We start from the raw sequence: 27,723 nt of genomic DNA, 5'->3' as shown, positions 1-27,723 counted from the left end.
CTCTCTCTCTCTCTCTCTCTGGAGTCATATATGGCAGCTAGTTATCTGTCCATGTAGTGCCTGCTATATTTAGAAATAGAAAACATCCTGTTGTATTTGGAGGTTTCATATAAAAAGAATCTCAGTATTATTTTTGAAGTTATACTGAGTTCTAGTTGGAGAAATGTTTTTTTTTTTATTATAGATATTTTCTGTATCATAGATGAAGCTTCTTGAACTATAAAAACAAATTAAATCATACTAGATAAACTTTTTAGGAAGAATATATATTCTCCAACTACAGCATATAGAAAATTCTTAGAAATGGAGAATTTTTGTATGACCAGATTGGATTTTAAAACTGTGTTGGATATTTGCTTCTCTGTAAAGCTACTATGTAGTATTAACATATGTATGAATAGTAGAAACAAAAAGACTAAACCAAGTTTTCCCCAAAGAAAATGCAGAAATATTTCAATCGTCACAGTGATGCTTACAATAATTATTCCTCTCTATGGTATATGCATATTCCTTGTGCTAGTCATCCTGACCAATCTGTATGCTATAGTTTACTTGCTTCTTCTACTCCACAATTCTTAGCCTTCCTGATTGAAGTTGTGCAGTAGACCTTCCTTAAATTTCTAGGTTACATAGGTACAAATAACTTCAAGCAGGGAAAAATTCAGTAATTTAGCTTGTTTTTGTTTCACAAAAACCCCTAAATTAAGTAAATCACTTGCTTAAATTGTCTTCTTTTTGTTCCAGGGTGCTTTGGTCAGTGCAAGTTCAGATGATACACTTCATTTGTGGAACCTTAGACAAAAAAGGCCAGCTATTCTTCATTCTCTTAAATTTAACAGAGAACGGTAAGAATGGATGAGTTAAAAAATTTCTTAATGTAGTTTCTTAAGAAACTTACTTCCTGAGCAAGTTTTGGATTAACTTTTTAAAATTTCTGTTATTAAAAATTTGAGGTATAATTCACATGCTATAAAATTCACTCTTTTAAAGTATACAATTCAGTAATTTTTAGTATATTGACAAGGTTGGGCAGCTATCACCACTCCCTAATTCTAAAACATTTTCATCCTCCCTTCCCTCCTCCAAAAAAATTCCATATCCATCAGCAGTGATTCCCCATTCTCCCCTTCCCCAACCTCTGTTTTTTTTGAAAGACTTTTTAAAATAGTCTTAACAGCTAGAAATAATTTAATGTTTATGCTTGTTTTTATAATTTGTTTTCCCAGAAAATTCATAATTGATGTAGATTTAGCCAGCTACTAATGGGGAATTTCTAACATTTTTGTTCTCCTTGTTATAAACCAGCTCTTTAGCAATGATGTGTTCTTTTCCCTAGGACAGGATGTTGAAAACCCTGACGTAAAATTTAACAGTCAAGTAAATAATAACATATTTCTATACCTTTTAATCATAGCAGTTACTTTCTACACTTTCATCCTTTTGCTTAAATATTTTTTTACATAAAAAAATACTGAGGCAAAGGTTTAGATAGCCAAAAATGTTGGTACTAACTGCTGAGGAACACTGCATATCCACGGTTAATGTTTAAAGTGGTCATTTAACTCAGATTCATATCCCTATTTTATTTTATAGAAGATTTTTATTAAAAAATATAGCTAACACAGAAGATTATATCAGTTTCAGGTATACACCATAGTTATTCAACATTTATAGCCCTTACGGAGTGATCACCATGATAAGTCCAGCAACCATCTGACAACATACCACGGTATCACAACATTATTGACTATGTTCCCTATGGTGTGTATTACACCCCTATGATTTATTTGTTTTATATCTGGAAATTTGGACCTCTTATTCCCTTTCAACTCTCCTCCTTTTATTATTTTTCAATTACAGTTGACATTCAACATTATTTTATATTAATTTCAGGTGTACAGCATATAATGGTTAGACATTTGTATAATTTAAGAAGTGATCACCCTGACCACGCTAGTACCCACCTGGCACTATGCATAGTTTTTATCATATCACCCTTCTGGCCAACCACCCTCCCATCTATCACCCCAACAAAACTAGTACCCATCTGATACATAGTTATTGCAATATCACTGACTATATTTCTTATGCTATCCCGCATGACTATAACAACCAATATGTGCTTCTTAATCTCTTCCCCCTTTTCACTCACCCCCTCAATCCCACTCTCATCTGGCAACCTTCAAAATGTTCTCTGTATCTATGAGTTTGTTTCTGTTTTATTTGTTTATTTTGTTCTTTAGATTCCACATATAAGCAAAATCACATTGTATCTGTCTTTATCTGTCTGACATACTCCACTTAGCACAATATCTTCCAGGTCCATCCATGCCCCTGCAGATGGTAAGAACCCATTCCCTCCTATGGCCTAGCAATATTCCATTGTATATATGTACCACCTACTCTATCCATTCATCCATTCAGGGACATATGGTTTCCTCCCTACCTTGGCTATTGTAAATAATGCTACAATGCATGCATAGATGCCCATTTCCCTTTGAAGTAGTGTTTTGGGTTTCTTCAGATAAATACCTAGAAGTGGGATTACTGGGTCCTTCTTTGTCTCTTATAGCCTTTGTTTTAAAGTCAATTTTGTCTTATATAAGTACAGGTAACACCTGTATAACGTGGTTGTTAAGTTCCTAAAAATTCTGTGTTATGTGAATCCGTGTTATATGAAAAGAACTAGTACAAAAAAGGGGGTTGGGTTCCAAAAATTAAAAAAACATACTATTATGTTTTTATAATTAAGAGAAATATCTTTATTAAAACAATTTTCACCAAAACTATAACATTAATATGTATCAAATAATGTTTTCTTTGTCATCACTAATATATTATGTTCCGTATTGTTTGAGATTTCCCCAATTTCAAATGAGATATTTTTTGCTCTTAAAAGTTCTTATTATGCTCTGTGTTGTTCAGGGATTTCTCTAATTCTCAAACTGTGTTAGAGTGAAACTGTGTTCTAGGATGCTGTGTTGTACAAGGGTTTCCCCAAATCTCGAACCATGTTAGAGTGAAATTGTGTTATAGAAGTGCTATGTTATACGGGGGTTACCTGTATTACTACCGCAACTTTTGCTTGTTTGTTTTCATTTTCATGAAATATTTTTCCCCATTCCTTTACTTTCAGTCTGTGTGTCTGTTGATCTGAAGTGAATCTTTTATAGGCAGCAAATGCACGGTTTTGTTTTCTTATGCACTCAGCCACCCAATGTCTTTTGATTGGAGCATTTAGCCCATTTACATTGAAAGTAATTGTTGATATGTAATTATTGCCATTTTGTTATTCATATTTTTTATCTTTTTTTTTCTTTTTGTCTTAAAGAAGTCCTCCTAACATTCCTTTTAATACTGGTTTAGTTGTGATGAACTCCTTTAGCTTTTTCTTGTCTGGGAAGCTCTTTATCTCTCTTTCAATTTTAAATGATTACCTTACTGGGTAGAGTACTCTTGGTTGTAGGTCCTTGCTTTTCATCACGTTGACTATTTTGTGCCAATCCCTACTGGCCCGCAGAGTTTCTGTTGAGAAATCAGCTGACAACCTTATGGGAGCCCCCTTGTAAGTAATTAGTTGCCTTTCTCTTGCTGCTTTTAGGATTCGCTCTTTGTCTTTAAACTTTTGCGTTTTAATTATGACGTGTCTTGGTGTGAGCCTGTTTCAGTTCATCGTGTTTGTGACTCTCAGCACTTCCTGGTCTTGAATATTCATTTTCTTTGCCAGGTTAAAGAAGTTTTCCATCATTATTTCTTCAAATAGACTTTCAGTTCCTTGCTCTCTCTGTTCTCCTTCTGGTACCCCTATGATGTGAAATTGTTACACTTGATGTTGTCCCAGAGGTCTTTTAAACTATCCTCTTTTTTTGGATTCTTTTTTCTTTTTGTTGTTCTGATTGGGTGTTTTCTGCTACCTTGTCTTCCAAATTGCTGATCCGATCCTCTGCTTCATCTCATCTGCTGGTGATTCCTTCTAGTGCATTCTTCATTTCAGTTATTATATTCTTCATTTCTGACTGGTACTTTTTTATGGTTTCTATGTTCTATTTTCTGCTTGTTATCTCTTTGTTGAAGTTCTCACTAAGTCCCTTGAGCATCCTTATAACCACTGTTTTAAACTCTGTTTCTGGTAGGTTGCTTGCCTTCATCTTGTTTAGTTCTTTTTCTGCAATTTTCTCCTGTTCTTTCATTTGAGATGTATTTCTTTGTTTCCTTATTTTGGCTGCCTCTCTGTGTTTGTTTCTATGTAATAGGTAGATCTACTATATCTCCTAGTATTGCTGGTGGCTTTATGTACTAGGTGTCCTGTTGGGCCCAGTGGCACAGCCTCCCTGGTCACCTGTGCTGGGTGCTCCAGGAGTGTCTCTTGTGTGGGTTGTGTGTTCCCTCCTGTCATCGTTGAGCCTCGATTTCTACTGAGATGTCAGTGGGTGTGATTGATCCTCATACTGACTGGCTGTGGGGTTTGGCCATATCCACAGCTTATAAGCTGCTGTGAGGGGGTCTTACCCCTCTAAGTGGGATTCGCCCAGTGGGCTCTTGTGCCTGTTGAGACTGTTCTTTGGGTGTGCCACTTGTGGGGCTAATTGGGCAGTGCTCTGCTGTGGTCTCTAGCCAACCTCCAAGTATGTTGATTCTGGGGCCCCTTGAGAGGGGCTTAGGTGAAGACCAAGGTCATCCCCTGCCTGTAAGCAGCCAGGGACCACCTACTAGGAGCTACAGAGTGATCCACAGGTAGTTGTAGCCTGGGCTGGACCTGGAGTTTCATAGCAGGGGCCACGTTGTTAACCAAGGATGGCTGTCACCAGTACCAGGTCACAGATACCTCTGAAAAAGCCAGGACTCTCTGAGGCCTGCTGCCAGCTCCTGTAAGGTTCAGTGGCTGACAAATCCTTGTAAGGTATGGAATTGGGTGTGGTGGGGTCTCAGTGAGTCACCAGAGTGGAGCAAGTGGAGCTCACCAGACCAGTTCAGATTCAGATTTGGACTGTGGGGGGTGAGTTCAACACAGGAAAAATGGCATACACCTGCTAGCTGCAAAGGAAAAGGACTCCACACAGGAAAATGGCAATTGTTTATCCAATCCTTGCCCCATAGCACACAACTCTTTTTCTCCCCCCGTGTGCCTCTGATGCCCCCTTGGTCACTGTTCCTCTGCTGGAGCTCAGGGTGAGTGCCTGTGAGCAAGTGAGTCTATGCGTGGGCCTTTAAGAGGATGTCTGTTTTTCCTGCAGCCTTTTATCCCACCTGGATTGTTAGGATCCCCACTGTTTTTCACAGCCAGTTATTGTGGTGGCTCATCTTCCCAGTACCAGTACTCCGGGCTGGGGAACTTGTTGTGGGGCTCAGATCCCTCTCCTCCAGGGTGAACCTTCATTGCCTAGATACCCCTCGCTATTTTTAAGCACCACACAGATGTTTGTGGCCAGCCCATTTTGCGTCTCCATTCCTCCTACCAGTCTTGATGTGGCTTCTTTATATCTTGTTATAAAACTTCTGTTCAGCTAGACTTCAAATGGTTCTCCAGGTTAATTGTTCTATTATTTGGTTTTAAGTTTGATGTGTTCACGGGATGAGGCAAACACAGTGTTTATTTATTCTGCCATCTTGGATCTCTCTTCCAGATTTCTCATTTTAGAATGAAATATTAGTAATCCAAAAGAGAAAATTACATGAATGGATATAGGAAAAGTTATTGACTTTATTTGTAAGGAATTGTACTAAATGTTAATGTTCCTAATGTTGGATTCAACGAGGCCTAGAACGTAGCACACATCCACTTAATTGATAATACACCTCGAGATGAAGTAAAATTGTATTTTATTATCTGTCTCTGTACTTTAACTATAAAATATTCTGATATTTGTTTATTATTTGGGGAACAATCACACTATTTGCAGTGAATGGGAATGGCCATCACAGGAAAATTTGATATTCATGAAAGAAAATTTGATGTTTTGAGAAGAAAATTTACACAGATTAGTGAGTACTATTCAAATTGAGGTAGGTGGATAATAGAGATAGGTAGTCATTTCTGAGAGCTCAAAATAACATTCATTTTATTTTGTTGAATGGAAATAGTTTATAAAAAATCATCAGTATGTGGACAATGCTTAATTAAGTAAACCTCTTTGTGTAGGTATAGTGAGAAAAAAGGATGGCAGCTAAACAGACATCCTTTGTATCTGAAGCTTTTCCTTTTCCTTTTCATATGCATACTATATTATTTAGGTTATTAACTCTCAATATTCTCAGTGGTATTCATGAGTATTTTAGACTTCATCATCCTTGGAAATTTTTATTGTATCCAGTATTTTTTGAGATGAGGATATTTGTATTTTAGATATTTGCTAAAACTAGATATGATTTTTTTCTGTAGATTAGATCTAATTTTGGTTATATTATTTACATTTTAATATAATGTAGCAGAAATTCCAGAATATTAAATTTAAAGATCACTCAAAAGTTGTTATATTATTCCTGTTACTTTAACACTAAAAATATTACCTACTCAGATTGCCTTCCTGATATTTTGTTTGTTTCAATGGTTTGAATAGATTGGACCCTACACTTTAGTGTAGATGGACAGAATGGTTTCCTCTCCACCACCATTGGAATGTTGAAGGAAACATTCTGATCCCTTTTATGGCCCTTTTCGGGGGAAGAAATGATTGATAGTGATGATTTCCACTTATGATTTTTGTTATTTCAATTGTGGTGGATTTAACTGGCAGCAAAATAAATTACAAGCTGACAGATTTTGCACAAATTTTAATCATAGGAATTTAAATTTGATTTAAATTTTGCAAACATTGCCTATTTTAATGTTACATTGTAACATTACTTTAATGTGACAAAAATATGACATAAATCTTTTTGAAAAAGAAATTCATTATTTTGAATTTGAGAATAATTATTAACTTTCTTGACCAGAGAGTATTCATTAACTATCACAATTTATTGTGGAGGGGAAAGTATGGTGAATGAGAGAATTGGGTCTGTAAAGGAAAATTTAACCAAGCACCTTTTGGAACCCTAAATCCTCTTAAATTAGCCATTTAATTATGTATATTTCTATATATCCTTATGCGTATGCCATATATGTATGTATATTTATATTTATATTATAGTTTATGCTGTAAATTTTAGTTTAGTTTTTTCTTTTTCTTTTTTTTTTCTAACAGGACTTTATTGGGGAACAGTGTGCACTTCCAGGACTTTTCTCCAAGTCAAGTTGTCCTTTCAATCTTAGTTGTGGAGGGTTCTGTTCAGCTTCAAGTTGTTGTTCTTTCAGCTTTAGTTGTGGAGGGTACAGCTGAGCTCCAGGTCCAGTTGTCGTTGCTAGTTGCAGGGGGCACTGCCCACCATCCCTTGCGGGAGTCGAGGAATTGAACTGGCAACCTTGTGGTTGAGAGCCCGCGCTCCAACCAACAACTGAGCCATCCAGGAGGCAGCTCAGCTCAAGGTGCCGTGTTCAATCTTAGTTGCAGGGGACAGGGCCCACCATCCCTTGCGGGACTCGAGGAATTGAACTGGCAATCTTGTGGTTGAGAGCCCACTGGCCCATGTGGGAATCGAACCGGCAGCCTTCGGAGTTAGGAGCACGAAGCTCTAACCGCCTGAGCCACCGGGCCGGCCCTCTTTTTTTAATTAGGGCACCTTCAGCCTTTGGTCTTACAATCTTTGAAAACAGCAACCAGCTTTAGATTGTTGAGAAATAGGTTTTGATATTCCAGCTGCTTCTGGTGGATGATCCTTGGCTTCCTTTCAAATCTGATTTTATACCTAAATGGAAGAGAAACTAGATTTCTGTAATGCATGATCTGAAAAATGAATAAATTCAAACATTTACATTTTAGTCTTATTAACACTCCTTGCTATCACTGATCATAAATTGTGTAGTATTGGGGAAAGCATAGATTTGTTTTATATGGTTTTCAAGTAAAATTCAATATGTAGGCTATGATATACATACCTTAAATTATTTGTACTTATTATAACAGAGTTTTTTTGTTTTTTTTCTCTGTGGTGTTCTGCTTCAAATTTCTTTAGTGTCCTGATTTTGTCTCCCTTGATTTTTGGTTTTCCGAAAAAACTTTTTATTTAGATATTTTGGGTTGTACTTTGTCCTGGAACTTCAATTCTCTCATGGGTCCAGTAAAAGTAATTGATTTTCAGTTTGTTAGGCCTTTCTGTTGTATTTTTTGGTAACCATTCAGTTTTGAAAATTTAGCCTTAGACTCTAGCCAAATTATAATGCAGTTAGAATGGAATAAACAGTAAGGCTTGCCCTGAAAGCCACTAGTTATATAACCAACATATGTCAATCAAATGACCTCAGTCTATACGTCACAACTCCTGCTATAAGGAAATTTACCTACACTTTCCTATGTAAGAAAAAGCTAACTTAAAGTTAGGTGCCGTCCTCTGCCCCAGCAACATCTAGGCCACTTCTTTCTTCTTGAATAAACTTATGTCCTTGTTCTCCTCATTTCAGGCTGATTCTGTGAATTCTTTTCACCTTTTGTGAACGATCAGGGGTTAATTCCAATGACACAACACAAATGACACGATTTCATCTTTTCTTATGGCAGAATAGTATTCCATTGTGTACATACACCACATCTTCTTTATGTGGTATATATTCATACCACTTTCTAATGTATTTTAGTGGTATGAATTCTCTCTTGGCATTGGTTTAGCTGTATTTCACAAATTTTGATTTATTATATTTACAATGTCATTCAATTCAGTATATTTTTTGAATTCCCTTGTGATCACTTCTTAAACCCATCAATTAGAAGTATATTGCTTAGTTCCAAGTATTTGTAGATTTTTCCTATTATGTTTCTTTTATTGATCTCTAGTTTGATTCCATTGTGTTCAGAGAACACATTGTACATGATTTGAATTATTTTAAATTTGGTGAGGCTTGTTTTTTAGCTCAGGCTGTCATCTACATATAAGTTTTGTGGATGCTAGAAAAGAATGTCTATTTTGTTGTTGTTTGCCAGTTTGTTCTATAAATGTTGATTAGTTTCTGTTGGTTAATGGTTGTGATGGGTCGGTCCTTCTGTGTCCTTACTGATTTGCTGGAGACGTGTTGAAATCTACGAGAATCATGGATTTTCTTTTTCTTCTTTTAGTTCTATCAGTTTTTGCTTCACATATTTGCAACCTGTTGTTTGGTGCATGCACATTTAGAATTGCCGTCTCCTTGGTGGATTGAACTTTTTATCATTACATAATGTCTCTCTCTGTCACTCATCATTTTCTTTTCTCTGAAGTTTTAAAAATTTTTATTAAATTTATTGGTGTGATGCTGGTTAGTAAAATTGTGTAGGTATCAAGGGTACAGTTCTATAATACATCGTATATATATTTCATTGTGTGTTCACCACCCAGAGTCAGTTCCCTTCTATCACCATATATTTGACCCCCTTTTTCCTCTACTATCACTCTCCTCCCCTCTTATGAAGTTTTTAAAATTTGATATTAATATAGCCAGTCCTGCTTTCATTGCATTAATGTTTGTATGATATATTTTTGTCTTTCCTGTTACTTTCAGCCTACTCGTGCCGAAGTATATGCTCATGCTCAGTATATTCAAAATGAGTTTCTTGTAGACAGTGCATAGTTAGGTAATGTTTTTTAATTCACTCTCCCAATCTGTGTATTTTGCTTATATTTTATGTACTTATTCATATGTTAGGGCTTAAGTTCTCATTTTATTATTTGTTTTCTGCTTGTTCTACTTTTCATTTATTTGTTTTTTTCTTCCTGTGGTTTAATTGAATATTTTCTTTTTAGAATTCCATTTTGATTTATGTATAGTTTATTTTTTAATGTATCTCTTCTTTAGTGGTTGCTGTAGACATTTCATTATATATAGATAATGTATTGCAGTCTACTGGTGTTGCATTTTCCCAGTTTGAACGAAATATAGAGAGCTTTCCTTTCTTTACTTCCCTTATTTATATTTTCCTCTCTGTTTATTTAGAAGATGTCAGACTGTGTTAAAATTTTTGCTTCAACTATCAAACGTAATTTAGGAAACTTAAGAGGGGAAGGAAAATATGTTCTATTTACTCACATTATTATTTTCTCTGTTGGTTTTTCTTCATACTTGATACTCAAAAATTCCTTCTTTTATCGTTTGCTCTTTGTTTAGTGAATTCCCTTTAACTCGTCTGTTAGAGTTGGTCTTTCAGTGACAAATTTTTAGTATTCCTTCACCTAATAATGTCATGATTTTTCCTTTATTCCTGAGGGATATTGTTGGTAGATACAGAATTTTGGGTTGAGGGTTCTTTTCTTTAAGCACTTTAATAGTGTTCTACTTCCTTCTGGCCTCCTGTTTTCTGATGAGAAATCTGATATCATTGAATTTTTTTCCTCCTGTAGTAAAGGTATTATTTCTCTCTTGTTGCTTTCAAGATGTTTTCTTTTTTTAATTGTTTTTAGTTTTCAGATGTTTGGGTATGCTCTGTGTTGTTTTTATTTCTTTGGGTTTATCCTGTTTGGTTTTTCTCAGCAGCTTGAATATTTTTGTTTGTCTTTTGCCAAATCTGGAAAGTTTTTAGACATTATTTCTTTGACTACTTTTTCAGTCCCTTCCTCTTTTTTTTTCCCTTCTGGGACCCTGATAACATGACTGTTAGATCTATTAGGTTTGTTTTTGTCCCACAGGTTTATGAGTCTCTGGCTTTTTTCTACATCTGTTTTCATTTGTTTTTTGTATTGGATAATTTATATTGTTTCATCTTTGAGTTAACTGACTCTTCTGTCCCCTCCATACTGCTGTTGAGAATATACCTATGTATAACATAGGTTTTAAATGTCCTTTATTGTATTTTTCAGTAGTAAAATTTGCATTTGGTTCTTTTTTATCTCCTGTTTCTTTGCTGAGACTTTCTATTTTTCATTTCATTTTATTCATAATTGCTTGTTGTATTTTTATGATAGTTTCTATTAAATATGTATCAGTGAATTACAATATCTGTATTATCTTGGTGTTGGTATCTATTGTCTTTTCAAAATCAAATGGAGATTTTTCCTATTTCTTGGTATGCTTAGTTATTTTTTAAATTAAAAGTAGACATTTGAGATATTATGTTATGATACCCTAGGTCTTATTTAAGCCTTCTGTTTTTGTTGGGTTGTTTTTACATTGCTCTGGCAGGGGAAGGATAGATGTCATCTTGATACTAACAAGTGGGAGTAGAAGTTCAGTTGCCCTAGTTGTTCTTGCTAACACCTGGGATAGGTAAAGGCACTTATTACTGCTTGGTAGGGTGGGATTATGGCTCCCCACTATACTTCAATTTTTATCACCCCAAGGAGACCAGTGCCTGTTTTTGCCCTCCACATGGCCTCCACTAACTCAATTCTCTAGTTCAGAAATTAAAATATTCTATGAATTTAAATGAAGGTAGAAAATGTTATTTATTTTGCTGTAGGAAAATGAGAATGAGCTTCTCAGAATTACGTTTGTTAGAAATCACGATGTTATTCCTTATGGAACTGCAGAGCTTAGACTTATTTTTTAAATTTGACTTATGTTTGATAGTTTTCCAACTAATTATACACAACAGAATCGAGAGAGTTTTTTACTGCCTGGTTAGCTGATTTAAAGCCCATTAAGACTATGACTGAAATTCATCTAAATGTTCACTTATCTGTTTAATTTTTCCTCTTGTATTTAGGTTCTAGCTAGGTACAAGTTGTCCAAAATTATTACATTCTTTCCTTAAAGAAATTTTAATTCTTTATCTTTTCTGTGATTTGAGTTTTTCCACTAAAATTCCTAAATATCAGTCTTTGACTTAAGATGATGAGGGAATCTTAGAGTAGCTATCTGTCCCTTTATCTGGCTGTTGTTGTGGTTCTTTTGTTATGTAATTATCATTAGCTGTTTTTGAGGGACTACATAGTTGTAAGGCTTTATCCCTACTACTAATTTAGTAATTTAGGTTCTTATTCTGAATCTTGAGAGTAAATAAAGTAAGCAGCAGTCATTCAACCATAGAACAGTGTTTCTTAAAATGTAATTCATAGATTATCTGTATCAGAAACACCTAGAGAACTGCTTCCTAAACTTTAACGTGTATATGACTCACCTGGAGGTTCTTCGTAAAGTGCTGTTTCTGATTCTGGGGTAGAGCCTGAGATTCTGAATTTCTACTAAGCTCTCAGGTAAGGTCCATGTTCCTGGTCTATGGACTTCATTTTGAATAACAAGTATTGAGGATTTTTGTTAAAATATCAATCATAAGTCCCATCCCAGATCCATGGTGTCACAATGTGTACCTGGATTCGGGTAATACGTATTTTAATGAGATACTTATTTGTACCAAAGATTAAGAATTGTTGCTATAATTTAATGGTTCTTTTATTCTTCTTTTCTAAAAATTTATTTTTCAATTGCATTTGACATGTGATATAATATCAGTTTCAGGTGTACAACATAATAATTAGACATTTATATATCTTATGCAGTGATCACCCTGATAAGTCTAGTACCCATCTGACACCATATATAGTTATTACAATATTATTAACTATATTTCCTATGCTATGCTTTATACCTCTGTGACTGCTTTTAGAAACTGGTAATTTGTACTTTTTAATCCTTTTCGCCCATCCCTCCAACCACCCCCCCATCCCCCACCCAAACCTGGCAACCACCAATTTGTTCTCTGTATCTATGAGTTTATTTTTGTTTTGTTTATTTATTTTGTTTGTACGATTCCACATACAAGTGAAACCATATGGTATTTGTCTTTCTCTGTCTGACTTACTTCACTTAGCATAATACCCTCTAGGTTCATCTATGTTGTTGCAAATGGTAAGGTTTCAATTTTTTTATGGCTGAGTAATATTCCATTGTATATATGTACTATATCTTCTTTATCAATTTGATTATCAGTGGACGCTTAGGTTGCTTCTGTATCTCGGTTATTGTAAATAATGCCGCAGTGAACATAGTGGTGCATGTATCTTTTTGAATTAGTGTTTTGGATTTCTTGATGTTACTATAATTTAATGGTTCTCAACTGTGGTTGTGTATAAAAACCACCAGCAAGAGTTATAAAATAGTATTGCTAGAAATTACCTCAGAACTACTGAATTGTCATCTCTGGCATTTGTATTTTTAATATCTAAAATGATTCTTTAATATCTTAAATATTTTTAATCTTTAATATATTTAATATTTAATATCTAGAATCATTATGCAACTGATTCTTAGTGTTACCAGGTTATGCAACATAATTATAACTATTAGAGAAGGGACTAGAGCCAGAGTCATGACTGTACTAGAGATTTCACCTGGAATCCAGATAAAAATAGGACTGAAATTGAACTCTGTTAGAACTTAGGGGAAAAAGTTCCAAAGTTGAAATATACCACCAAATTTTATATAGCATAAGTTATGTAATTTTAAACCATTTACTTTTTAAAATATATTTTTGGCTCATGTAGTTACAGTGTTTCTTAAAGTAGAGTCAATGAGCATACTCTTGGGGTTATGAGATTTCCCTAGTAATTTGACTGTAATACTTTTATTTTTATAATAAGACTAATGGAAACATTCCAAATAATTTGAATAAACCATACAAAATATACTGCCACACAGGTTCCAATATGTGAATTTAAATTTGCATTTATGGTTGTGTTGAAACCAAGTAGTGTTATTTTAATTGTTATCAATTAATGAAATAACAGAAATGGACTATGCACATGTATTATGTATTCATGCTGAAGGGTTGTAAAATTATGTGATGAAATACTTTGGAACAGAATTCGAAGCTGTTCAAGTAGAGGCAAGTGGTGAAAGAGAAGCCCAAAATATAGACACACCAAATTCAAAAGAATCTGTGCAGTCCAGACCATATCCATATTGTGAGATTATTGTATTTCTGTAAAATAATTCATCTGTCATCTAAATTAATGTCATTAATTTGAATTCTAGTTGTAGTTTTGTTTGTCTTTAATTTGTATTTGTCTTTAATTTTTATTATTTTATGTGCATATAAGAACCATAAGTATGAGGAATGTATATGTTATTTAATTTTTTTATACATAAGCTAAGAATTTATAAAAGTAAGTCAAAAGTGAAGATCAGCAAAAATATTTTAAAGATCTGTATATTATTTAAGCTTGAGACACATTTATTTTGTTTATTTCATATGGCTATGTGATATATATCTAATTACAGAGTTATTTGATCTCTAATGGCCAAATTCAAATACAGTTTTCCACATTAGCTTTCCTTGATTTCCATTACTGGAATTAATTCCTCTCTCCTTTGAACTTTTTATAGCAATGAACAATTTTACTTTTATTTTTCTTACTTGTCTATTTGTTTTATCTCTCCTATTAGGTGGTATGTTTTTTTGTTTTTTTTGAGGGAAAAAGAATAGGTATGTTATAACAAAGGACAGTGCTTTTTATAAAGACATTCAGTGAAGGTTGAATAAATGAATGAGTGGGTGAAAGACAATGAATGTCTTATATGATTTACTATACAAGAATGATAGTGAATGTCGATGTACGAACAAGATTATTTTTTAAAGACTTACATATAACTGAAAAATTTTCATCTTGCAGGAGGTGTTGGTAGAAATATATTACAAATGAAAGTATAACTATTATGTACAATAAGTTATGTTCTATTAAGGTATCAATTTAGTCACTTATTAGGGTCATCAAATATACAGCACAAGTGTAATCACAGCCTCTCCCTCATCTGTGTCAATCACCTTAACTATTTTATATTACCCTTTTTTATCAGATTCAGATAAAGTCTGGGAATCTTTCTTAATTAGTTGTTTAACCATTACTTATCAGTTGGACATTGGACATAGATGAAACCCTTTTGTCATCAAGGGTCTAGATACTTGTCAGTCAGAATGAGGAAAAAGTGATATTGGTTCAAAGAGTAGTTCTAATCCTGTTTGGATCTTCTTCATGTATTCCATTATTTTTATTATGCTATAATGTCTGTCGATCTCGGAATTCTGCCTCTTGCTTCAGGTCTCGTTACTAAAATCAGGCAGTTTTTAGCCTTTTCTTTTTCACCTTGGAAATGACTATGTAATATTGACATTTATTCTATTTTCTATGTTCTGAACTTCTATATTTGTGTCTACTTTTATGAAATAAGAGTTTTTTCTACTCTTCCTATGATTCAGAAAGGATGATCTTAAATCCTTTTAAAATGAGTTTCTTCTTTCTACTTAGATTGAATTGAAAATTGGTCCTTCATTATCTAGAAACATGACCATCAAGTTATTTCCTGTGGGACATTATTAAATATTTCTTGGCAACAGAAAGTCTAGACTTTAGGTTTTAATCAGAATTGTCCAATATCATGTAGGTTAGTTACACTTCAATTCAATTGTCAATTAACTCTAAGTGCATATTTAATAGCATGGCTTCTAGTTTTTTAGATACACTATGCATGGTGCTTTCAGCAGAATGCTTTAGAATAGATGAAGTTTGGTTTAGAGAGGTAGGCTGTTGAATAATAACTCAGTGACTCAGACTAACAATATAAATTTGATGGACTGAATATTCACTGTTATATAATGGAATTTTGTTGGGAATTTACTATTCACATTCCTGTTTCTTTTTTTATATTGGTCTGTTTCTCTGGCATCAGAATTCTGTCCAGCTCTTCTAACAATTTACTAGTTCCTTTTCTCAGTAAGCTCCAGGAAATATTGTGTGCCAGAACAACAGGTTCTGGCAAGTGATAACTGTGAACTTATCCCCATTTTCATTCTTAAGAGTGATTAAAGAGTATGAGTAGGGCAAACTAGATAGAGTGATGATGCCGTGAAGAGAAGATTCTGGTAAATTCCCAGATTTCATAAATAGGAGTCATAGTTGCTCTGGCTATAGAGCAGGTTCCCAGAGATAGTCAGAAAGCCCATTGTGAAGAAGAAGACAGAACAAAAAATAATGGGGGAATAATACAGTGGATCTCTGACCTTATAAGTTTTCTTTATACTACTTAGTTGCCAAGCATCTGAATAAAAAGTAGATAGATAATTTGCTGTCTGTATAGACATAGCTGCAAACTCTCTGAGAACTCTGAAATTTATGTTTCAAATGTATGTAATTTCTGTTTGAACTGAATGTTACTGAATAAGACAGGCAAACAGTGTAGCTTGGCGAAAGATGATAATTTTGCAAACAAACAAGAAAGGATTTTAAACTCAGTTTTGCGACTTATTAGCTTTCAGTTCTAGGCAAGTAAAAATAAAAATTCTTGACCTCATTTTACTCTTTGTAAAAGAAAAAAGTGTGTGTGTGTGTACACACACACACTTGTATATAATCTGTTTTGTAGTATTGTTTTCAGAATTCGAAATGATATATATTAATGCCTATGTTAGATACTTATTTAACAGTGGTTATTATCATCATTGTTTTAATGATATATTGTTATTTATCCCATACCCTCACTAATAACTAAATGTTACTTGAGTATATCGTAAATTTTATTGTTTATATAGCAATCACTACATAATAAGTGTAAGAAAAATAAAATGCTGACCAGACATAAAATTTAGATATTTTAATTGTAATTTTCTTTCTTTCAGAATTACTTACTGTCATCTACCTTTCCAGAGTAAATGGCTCTATGTTGGAACAGAAAGAGGAAATACACATATTGTAAATATTGAATCTTTCATTCTTTCTGGATATGTTATCATGTGGAACAAGGCAATTGAACTGTAAGTTTGAAATTGAATATCACATTATTTGATTTCAATATTTCATATGGTTATGTAACATACGTCAAGTTGCAGAGTTATTTGAAATATTATAGCTAATTTATGATTAATATGAGTGGAAAGTTCAGCCAAAATAATTTGAAACCATAAAGGCTTTTAAAAATAGATATTGTAGTATCAACATATGCTAAATTTAGATTTTCCAAATACTGTAAATAGTTAAGGGTTATGTATGTACAATTTGATGATAAAATAGTAAGGCTCATTCTAAAAGTTATACATGGAAATCATTTCATTTCTTTATAGTCAACCTTAGAATAATCACTTTCAGTAACAATGGCAAGTTAATTGTGACCACATTTAGTTTTATGTAAAAATAATCATGATCAGTTCACATATTTTTTAATGCTGGTAGCTTATTCATCACTTGCTTCATTAACATATTGTTCTGGGTTCAATTTATTAATATTTTTTATGTTGTGATGTATACAGCTATTTGGCTATGTGGTTGATAGCAGTTACCACTTTGACTTTGACATTGATATTTACATTTCTGCACATGTATAATGTGATAGCCCCCAAGTGTGAAATTTCATGGAATTTCAAGCCATCTATTTGTAGTATATACACAGTTTTCCTCATTAATCAGAAAAACAATTTTTCTTTAATAAATGTTTGTGCTCTGTACATATTAGGTCCTTAATAAGATAAGATATGTTTGACTTAAGGCTGGCTCATTCATATATATATATATATATATATATATATATATATATATATATATATGTATATATATAATATATTCATGCACATACATATTCATATATATATTTATATATATATATTCATTCTAAGTTACATAATTATTCTTTCCCGAAACTCTGATTAAAACAGCCTGTTTTTATGAAGTTTGACTCGTCTTTGCAATAAATCTACTATTCCATGTTCCCAGTGTTTCAATGTGCATATGTATTACTTGATAGGGTAGGTGGTTACTAGTTATATTCTTGTATAATATTCCATTTGTATTATGTCCTAATGGGTATTTTATTAATGATAATTCTTCCCCCTCATTAGATTAAGAACTGCTCCAGGGCAGAATCTTTGTTCATTGCTCTTTTCTTTTTCTTCATACTTGGCTTATTTTGGTGCTTTCCACAGAGTGGCTACTAAATGACCAATGTCACTGAAAAATTGGTATGATAGTTACACACTACTATTGACTTACAGCTTTCATTTATAATTATAGTTATAATTGGTATCAGCTATTTTGATCATATATATTTTATCATTCTGTATGTGTATTTTTAAAAACATTTATCCCATAGACAATTATGTCTCCCCCAAAAAGTTACTGGCTTTTTTTTAGCTATTTGAGAAAGGCTTTTCCCTCTATAATCTTAGTCCTATAAAATTATTAAATAGGTTAAACTTAATGCTTGTTTTCATAATATTGTTATAGGATATTGACTAAAACACAAATAAACTTGAGAGATCAATTATAGAGCTTTTATACAAATTAAGATTAATATAAATTATAATAAATGTATCATTTGTGTTCAGTTGAATGCTAACATAAACAGTTTATTATCTAAACAGATAAAATGTTTTACCACTTTTGCAATGTTGTTTCCATATTCATTTACTTAACAAGTCCTTTTTAGATTTCAAATTAATACTACCTGAAATAGTGACTTATACTTCATATATATGGACATATATATAATATATATGTATATATATATATACACATATATATGCATGTATTATATGTATAAAATGTATATATGGTCTACACTTTATGATTTCAGGACTAATGAAGAGTTTAAAAATGTATATTATAAAGGATGGTAAACAGAAGAAATTAAAGAGTAAAATAAGGCACTTTTATTTTTCATAGTGTGATCTTACACATGTAATTTGGCATCAGAATAGTATCCACCATTCATATAAATTCAGTGTTTTATGGAGTTGTACATGCCTCTGAAAACGTCCTTCAAATATTCTCAAGAAATTATTAGTAGACAACATTACCTCTTGACTGTTTTTTGGTTTATTTAGGTCACATTTCCAAAACTGTATTCCATAGAATTATAGTTCCATTATGATAGATATATTTTTAAATGCCAACTTCCAAACTCCCAGAGTCTTTCCAGTGCTTCTCTACCTCTTGAAATACATAAGAAAATGCATGCTAGTTCCTGTTGATGTATCAAGTATATGGGATAATGATAAAATATGTATTTAATTAAAAAGTAATTTCACAAATAGAATTTTAGACACAAATTTTAATAATACGTTTTCCAAGTATGATAAATGCAAAATTTTCTTTAAGAGATATATGAGATTATTTTTAAGTCCTTATTTGAAATACTTTTCATTTAATGTTTTTTACTTTTCAGCTTGTTTCTATTTTTAGTGAAGTCTCCTAATTGAAATTATATGGAATTTCCTAAATTATAAATAATCTGTGTTCCTAAAGTGTATATATATATTGATTATTTGGAAACTGGAACACATTTTCCATACAAACAGTGATATTTGTAAACACTTCATAAAATAGTGGTATAGAACTAAACTGACAGAAAGTATTTCTATGGGAAAATATATTTCAGGTTATATCACAAAAATAGCTGTTTCTTTAGGGCATCCATAGCTTTTTAAAAAGTGTAACCTATTTTTTCTACATATGATTAAAATTCGAGCCTGAAATCCAGAATTAAATAATACGTGTATCTTTATTTGTCTTGTTCCTTTGTTGCTTTTAGTTTTATATCCCACATATCAGTGAAATCATATGGTTCTCAACTTTTTTTGTGGGACTTATTTCGCTTAGCATAATAATCTCAAGATTCATCCATGCTGTCGCAAATGGCACTATTTCATCTTTTCTTATCGCAGAATAGTATTCCATTGTGTGTATATACCACATCTTCTTTATCCATTCATCTATCGAAGGGCACTTTGGTTGTTTCCATGTCTTGGCCACCATCACACAACTAAATTTTAATTTGAAAAAAAATTTTAAAAGAATATTAAAAAATATGTGTAAGACTTGTATAACACTCATTCAAATTATTTATTGAGCACTATGATATGGTAAATACGGGAAACAGCTATGAAGTAGGAAGACATAGTTTCTGTCCTCTTGGGGGCTTCCACTCTAATAAAGTTGAGATTAAGTAAAAGCCCAGTTGCAATGTATTGGAAATATAATGTGGCAATTCCATAAGAAGAACACCTAATATAGACATGGGGTCTCAGAGGAGTATCTGTGAAGTAAGTTCCATCTATGCTGAGATCTGAAGGATGAGTTTCAGTTAGATTAGTCAAGAATTGAGGGAGAAGGGTGAGGGTGTTCCAGGAAGAGGGAACAGAAGGTTTAAAGGACGGAATTTGGGAGAGTTTTTGTTCTATGCCCCAAAATTTTAAGTAATTTAGTTGGTTGGGATGGCTGGGGGAGAGGATGGCAAAAGATAAAGAGGTAATCAGGGTATATAATATGAAAGGCCTTCTGAGACAGTTTGAGAAGTTTGGACTTTAAAGCCAGGAGCTAGATTTTGAAGGCCTTTAAGCAGAGAATTGACTAGATCAAATTTACATTTAGGAAGTCTACTCTGAATGCAGATATGGAGAAATGATTGAAGTAAGAAAAGATTGTATTATTGATAAAAATATGGTTTTAAATTTAGGAATGAGATAAGCTGACATATGAAAGGAATAGTTAGAAGAGGCAAAACTTGGGTGTTGTGGGAAGATGTGAGAATAATAGAGAAGAATTAAGAGTTCCCCCAGGTGTTTGGTGTGAGCAATTGTGTAGATAAGGGGGCCAGTTAGTGAAAGAATGCAAGAGATGGAATAGGATGGGAATAAAATAATGAGTTCAATTTTAGGTAGGTTGAGTTGTGTTTATAAGACATTCAGCTGAAATTGGTGTGGAAGAATGCTAGGAAGTGGGATATATGGCTCTGAAGGTAATGAGATCAGAATTTATATTGCCATTGAAACTATGAGAATAGATGAGATGCGCATGAAGAATGTATAGAAAAGAGGTCAGTCAATTTTAACTCACAGCTATGTTTTGTTTGGCCATCAGAATACTTAAATGTATTCTGAGTTATTAGTTTCTAATATTTAAAAATTGGTAGAGTAGAAATACAATTTGGATTTCCATCTTTTCATGAAAAAAAATTCATGATTAGATGATCCTAGTTCAGTATTCTTGCATGGCAGTCAGTTATTAACTGTAACTTTCCTTTTGTAGGTGGGTAATGTGCTATCCAGTTTGGCACAGTTCTTATTCAGCTTATTTAACTTATTTGCAATACTTGCCTGGGTCCTGTGGACTGTTGAATTCATGACCACATCTAATATGGGAATAGGTGGCAGTCTAGGACAGAATACAAAAGAATACCAATATTGAAGATATAGAAACAGAAAGAATGTCTGCAAAGGACACTATCAAGAAGCCATTGTGGTGAATGGGAGGAGGAAACAACAAATAGGTATACTTAGAAAATGGGTATTATTTAGATGGGTATTACATGAATTTAAGTTCATTGATAATTCTATCTGAAGTAATTTTTGTGGGAATTACAGAATCCAAAATATACAGATGCTTTTTTATTTTTAAGTCAATTTCTGAAGCTGTAAGCTTTGTGAGGAACACTTGGTGGTTTTTGGAAGTTTAATGTCAGGGAAATGTCAGAAAAAAATACATCAAAATGTCAGTCATTATGTTGAGGCAGTGAAATAATATGAACGATTTTTCACTTTTGGTATTTTATAAGTTTCCTCTTTTTTTTTTTTTTACAATAAATAAAATTTATTCTATAGTCTGAAAAAGTCATTAGAAATAAGTGAAGTTTAATGCTAGACTACTTTCTGATCTTGAGTGTTTTTGTAGTCTGAGAATCTAAATGAAGAGTCTTGCATATGGTCTAATTAGTGTTTCTCAAAATATATTTCAGTGATTCCCTTAATAAGATCAATGAAAAAGGATTCTATTGCCCAATAATTTTGGAAAATATTGAAGATTTGCAATGCTTATTTGCATATTATAGCCCTAAGAATTTGTATAGGAGAAAAAAATATTTAACTTTATTTAATTCAGGTTTTCCCAGACTTTTTAGATACGGAATGCTATGTAAAATGCCTTATGTGTTCACTAATTTATCATGGAGTACGCTTTGGTATTTGTTGTTGCAATCAAACTCAAGAGACAGATAGGAGTTTGTGGTTTGTTGGATATTTTTAGTTCCCAAAAGATAATTAAAGGACATTGTCCCTTATCAGAGGCATTTATATTGTAATAAAACACTGCATTTATGTGTAAATGATATAATTGCAAAAAGCTCTGTACACTTTTTATGAAGCCTTGTTTAGTTTCTTTTATCCTGCATATATTCTAGAATGCAAATAATAACTCTGATTTGCAATTATGCCAATGATTTCAACAACCATAATACATACTATTTATTGAATAGTTACTATGTTTTTGCATTATATTTGGTGCTATATGCATATTCTAATCCTCACAATTGTTCAGTAGGGTCAGTACTACTATCTCCATTTTTAGATGAGAAAATTTAGGTTAAAACCACTAACAATATCTAGTAAATTTGTATTTATTCTCCTGAGTCACTCTGGAGAGTCAGGAACCTGGAGTTACTTATTTTGTCACTTTTCTCTGATTCCAAAAAGTTTTTAAAATTTAAATCTTTATTGTTTTGTGCAGAATCTTTGATGAATTTCATATGTAGTTAAGAAGTTATAACTATTTCAGTATAATTATAATAGAATTAATCTGGCCCAATTAAGTCAGAAAGGATGAGGAAAATTGAGCAATAATAAATCTATGGTCATATAAGGCCTTATCATATTTAAGCATGACATAATCACATTCAACAATGATGTAAGTTAAAGTAGGAAATACAAAAGAAACATACCAGATATCAGAGTAGAATGAATTTAAAGTTAGATTAACAGAACACAGGTCCCTTTAACAATATGCTCTTAGACTCGTAATGATCTGCTATCGATTATCTTGGATAACCAGATACATGAGACATAACCAGCGAACTAGGTTTCCCTAGTTTGTCAATTTTCTGTATGCTGGCTATCACTAGAGAGAGCTTTCCGGTAAGTTAAAGGAACTTGTGTACTAGTCTGTAGGAGCAAAATCAGAGATTTCATGTCAGAAGGAAATTTTAAATCAGGCATTTACTTTGGTTGAAACAGGTTTATATCATCAGCCTTGTGGCTGTATAAGTTTTCCTTTGTCTGTACATGTAAAAGTTCAATTTCAAATTTTCAGAGGACCAGATCTGTCAATAAACATATGCGATAATAAAGAATCCCATTGTTTTGTGGATCTATGTTCTTAAAGCTGATTTTTTAAAAAGTTACACCTACTTTAATGGAGTTAGTAAGAGAGGGAAAAATAGTCTTAAAGAAAAACAACCAACTTCAAATGAATGTAAGCTAAACCCCAGAATATTGGGAATGTATTCCAATATAATCTTAATTTCTTTGTTCTAATTTTTTAATGGCAAGGTGTTTTAATGTTTATTTTTTAATTACTGTTTTGAATTGATTTAACAGATCCACAAAGACTCATCCAGGTCCAGTTGTACATTTAAGTGATAGCCCAAGAGATGAAGGGAAAGTGAGTATTACAATACCATTATTCTTGCATTTATTTTCCTCATTCTTGAATTAAAGTATTTCTTATTGTTATTTGATACATAACATCTATAGCACAGTTCATAGCATTTAATGTAATTTAAAATTAAAATATGTTGAATGAATGAATGAGCAAATAAATGAATGAATGAATTATTCACACTAATAATGGTCCCAAGTTAAATCTTTAGTTTTACCTAGAACTAAAGTTGATATTTAATTCTAAAATTTCAAATAAGGCATGTAATATGTGGAACAATTTTAATTTTCAAATATTCTATGCTTGAACTTAACAATATGAATATCAGTATCATTAACCATTGGCCTCTGCTATTCAGTTTTGGTAATGATAAATAACAATATTAAATAATCATAAATTAGCCAATCTTGATTTTATAAGTAGGTAATAATATAGAAAATGTTCTAAGATTATAGAAATAATTCTATTCATATTGACTATTCGTAATTTTCCTTTGATTATGAGAATACAAAGTTGTTAACATGGAAAGATCTAAAGTGTCACTTTCACTGAAATATTGTCACTTCAAGTATATAATTTTTGCTAAGTACTATAGAAAACACTTCAATAAATTATGTAGTATAGGTTTTGTTCTTTGTTTATTTTTAAATGATGGAAACTGAATTAGTCTAATAGATTTAGAACTCAAAAGCCAAGTCCACTTTATGGCAATAGGAAGAACATTAGATTTCTTCAAATTGATCCACAAAAACAGTGTGATTCCAATCAGGTATCATCAGAATTTATTTTTAAAAAACTCACAAGCTGATTCTAAAATTAATAAGAAAAAGAAAATGTTTAAGAATAGCCAAGACATTTTGGAAAAAGAAATATGTCGTGATATTGGTACAGGGGTATACAAGAAGACCAATAGATCTAAATAGATATTCCAGAAAAGGTTTAGGCATTTGGACAAATTTTGTACATTTTAGAGAAGATGTTTTAGAATATGATAAACTGTTGAATAAATGGTGTTGGACAATTGGCGATTTATTTTGAATAACATAGTGAGACCTCATACCATTCACAGAAATAAATTCCAGATAGAGAAAATACATAACTATCAAAATGTCAAAAATGACAACTCGGGAAGTTTTACAAGAAACTGTAGGAAATAGGTTGTTACTATGGAGTAGGGACATCCTTAGGCAAGACTTAAAACCTGGAAACTTTAAGGAATATACCATAACAAGACAATCATAAGAGGCAGGCAACAAGGCGGTACATATACAGCAGGCAAATAATGAACATGCAAAATATGTAAAGAACTTGTACTAAATCCTTATATTTCATAATAGGAAATCAATAGTTAGTGTCTTATTAAAACAATCAAGAAGTGGCAATATAAATATATTTAGCAATATGGAAAGTAAGTGTACTAGAAAAGACGATTATAAGAGTTGAAGGTGTGGTTGGTTGCTACCTTTTACCTCGAGAGAGCAGGGTTTGGCAACGAGGAGGAACAGCCTCTCTAGCAATCACTAGGGAAATGCAATATACTATTTTTCCCCCATCCTCCTGGCAAAAAGTTAAAATTTAAAAATACTAGTAATATCAAGTAATGGAAAAGGCATTGAAAAATGGCCACCTAGATACAGTAATAATAGGTACATATACCTGTAGGGGCGATTTGGCATTGTCAACATTTAAAACGTGTATTTGTTATGACCTAGAAAATCCATTTCAGATATCTGTCCTCTTTATATGACCAAGGGATAAAATACTAAAAACAATCTAATGGTCTATTAATAGAAAATTGAATAAATGAATGCTGACATATCCATACTGTGGAACGCTGTGCTGTGCTGATATGGAAAGTTCTTTAAGCCATGTTTTTAAAAAGAAAAGTTGCAGAACAATAAGTGTAGTGTAAAACCACTTGAATAATGCATTCATATATTTATTTACTTATATATTCAAATACCCAAGGAAAAATTCTGAAAGGATATGTACAAATCTGGGGATGATACTGAAGATTGGAAGTGGGGAAATGGTCAAAGTTATTCTTATTTTACTTATACTGTGTACATTTTTATGAAGGAATATAATGTGTGATAATTGTATAATTAAAATTGGAGAAGAATGCAAAATAAATTAGTATTAAAGTCAGAAGACCATGTGTTTAAATATGGCTCTCTTACTTATTAGCATATAGTCTAGAATAAATCACTTGATTTCTTGTAGATTAATTTTTCCATCCAGTAGCCTTGTGTCATAAAGAAGTTTTTTTATTTTAATTGTATTCATTTTTATCAGTCTTTTAATTTGATACCTGCATTTTGTTCCTTATTCAGTAAATCTTTCCCTTCCTGAGGGAAATATAATCCCATTTCTTTCTATCAGTTTTAAGGCTTTCCATTTTACAATTAGATTTTAATCTGTATATGTAATTTATTTTATGTTAATTTGAGGTTAGGGTATACTTTTTATACTTACGTATAACTAATTCACTTATCCAATAGTCAATTCAGTTTCCACTGATGTATAAGGACATCTCACTTGCGTGTAGTTCCCATATTTGGATGGGTCTTTTTCTGGGCTTTTTACACTGTTGTACTAATATATTTATTATTTTATTAACAGCACACTTTAATAACTTTACAAATATCCTGTTATCTGGTAGGCCCCCCCTTTTTCTCCCTCCCCTATCTTGGATTTTTCTGACCATTTATTCTACTATATGAATTTTAGAATCAGTTTAGCAAGCTCTGTGTTAATCCCTGTTGGGATTTTGTTTGAAACTTGGATATGCTGATTAATTTAGAGAAAATTTACATCGTTAAGATATGAGTGTTCCATCTGTAAACATGATATATTTTGGCTTTCTTTTATATCTTTATATGTAACTTTATAACTTTTCTCACAAAAGTCTTACATATTTTTTGTTAACTTAATTCTAAGTACCTTATAGATTTTATTGCTGTGTATTTTTTTAAATCAATTTCGTAATTGATTTTTAGTGTATGAAATCTTACTTACTTTAGTTATTTTGTATTCTGAATGGTTTGTTTTTAACAGCTGTCCTTAGATTATCTGGAATATTCTCCATATAAAAGCATAGCAAATATAGACAAATTTTGTTTCTTCCTTTCCAATATTTATAGTTTTTTATGTATATATTTTGTTGCATAAGAACTCAGTGCAATGTTGAATATAAATGGTGTTAATTAATGAACCACAAAGGAAATGCCTCCAAGGTTTCAACATTAAGTAAGATGTTTGCTTCAGGTCTTTGGTTGATTGCTTTTAAGAAGTTAAAAAGTTTCCACCTATTTCAATATTCTGAGTTTTAAACTATGGATGGTACTGAATGCTGTTCCATATGTATCAAGATGTGTTTTGTGCTGGCCTCAGCCTATTGGTGGAGATGCAGTGGGTTAGAAATACCTGAGGGCAATCATCGGGGTGCAAGGTGAGCTCCGTAGACATTTCACCTTTTGAAGCCAATGTTGTGGCTGGACTGGCCCTTGTGGGTATTGTTATTGTTGCAAGATGTACCTCGGCAACATCAGGGAACTTTTACAAGCAAGGTTTATTACTCAGGTCCTGGAGGGTACAGGGTATGCCTGGGGCCACACAGCGAGGTCATGTGTACAGAGAGGGAACATGCACGCAGGCCTGGGGTTCTGCTGTTCTTGGGATTGAGGGTGGGGCGCCTGGGATTAGCAGGTTTACTCTTTATTGGTGAATTTAAAACATAAGAGCAGTAATTAAAGTGCAGAAAAGGGAACGGTAGCCATCAGTCAAATGGTCAGTTACCTAAATCAATCAGGGCTTTCTAAAAACAAGGGATTTAATTTAGTCCTATAGCTGTCAATGTGTTTATTTGAGATGGATATCTTCGAAGTGATTGCCTCTGCAATTAAAAGTTTACCAGGCATTTACAATACAACTTTAAAAAAGCTGTCAGGCACTAATACTACAAGATGATTATTTCTTAAGTTTTTATTTTGTTGAAATATGTTAACATTTTTGCATTTCTGGGATAATTCAACTGGGAAGGGGAAAACATCCACAGAGGCTTGCTGGTGAAATGAAAGGGACAAATTGCTGATATTAAGGTTCCTACTGAAACAAGACTGTATTATAGAATCAGAAAATAGACCATCCTCTCCCTAAGATAACATTTACTAAAGAAACCACGTTAATTTATCAAATAGAAGAGGGTGCGCTTGAATTGAGAGATGTTTGTACTGGTAATAGTATTGTGTATGTCTCCCCAGATTCTCTCAGTATTGCTTGTCTCCTGAACTCTTGGCTATTTACTTCACCTCA

At 32.6% G+C, this 27,723-nt stretch overlaps 1 protein-coding gene across 14 annotated transcripts in view; it reads left to right on the top strand.

The window, feature by feature from the left end:
* Positions 1–27,723, top strand: part of STXBP5L (syntaxin binding protein 5L) — a 242,728-nt gene that overhangs the window by 51,594 nt on the left and 163,411 nt on the right. For all 14 annotated transcript variants that reach the window (XM_074331359.1, XM_074331330.1, XM_019729632.2 and 11 more), the window contains exons 5-7: positions 745–845; positions 16,611–16,745; positions 23,349–23,412. In XM_074331359.1, coding sequence (XP_074187460.1) covers positions 745–845; positions 16,611–16,745; positions 23,349–23,412 — 300 coding nt within the window. The remainder of the gene's footprint in view (positions 1–744; positions 846–16,610; positions 16,746–23,348; positions 23,413–27,723) is intronic.

The sequence above is a fragment of the Rhinolophus sinicus genome, linkage group LG01 (genome assembly GCF_036562045.2).
Source record: "Rhinolophus sinicus isolate RSC01 linkage group LG01, ASM3656204v1, whole genome shotgun sequence".
NCBI classification, from domain to species: domain Eukaryota; kingdom Metazoa; phylum Chordata; class Mammalia; order Chiroptera; family Rhinolophidae; genus Rhinolophus; species Rhinolophus sinicus.
The sequence above is the reverse complement of the archived record's forward strand: the minus strand, read 5'-3'. Positions and strand labels throughout refer to the sequence as shown.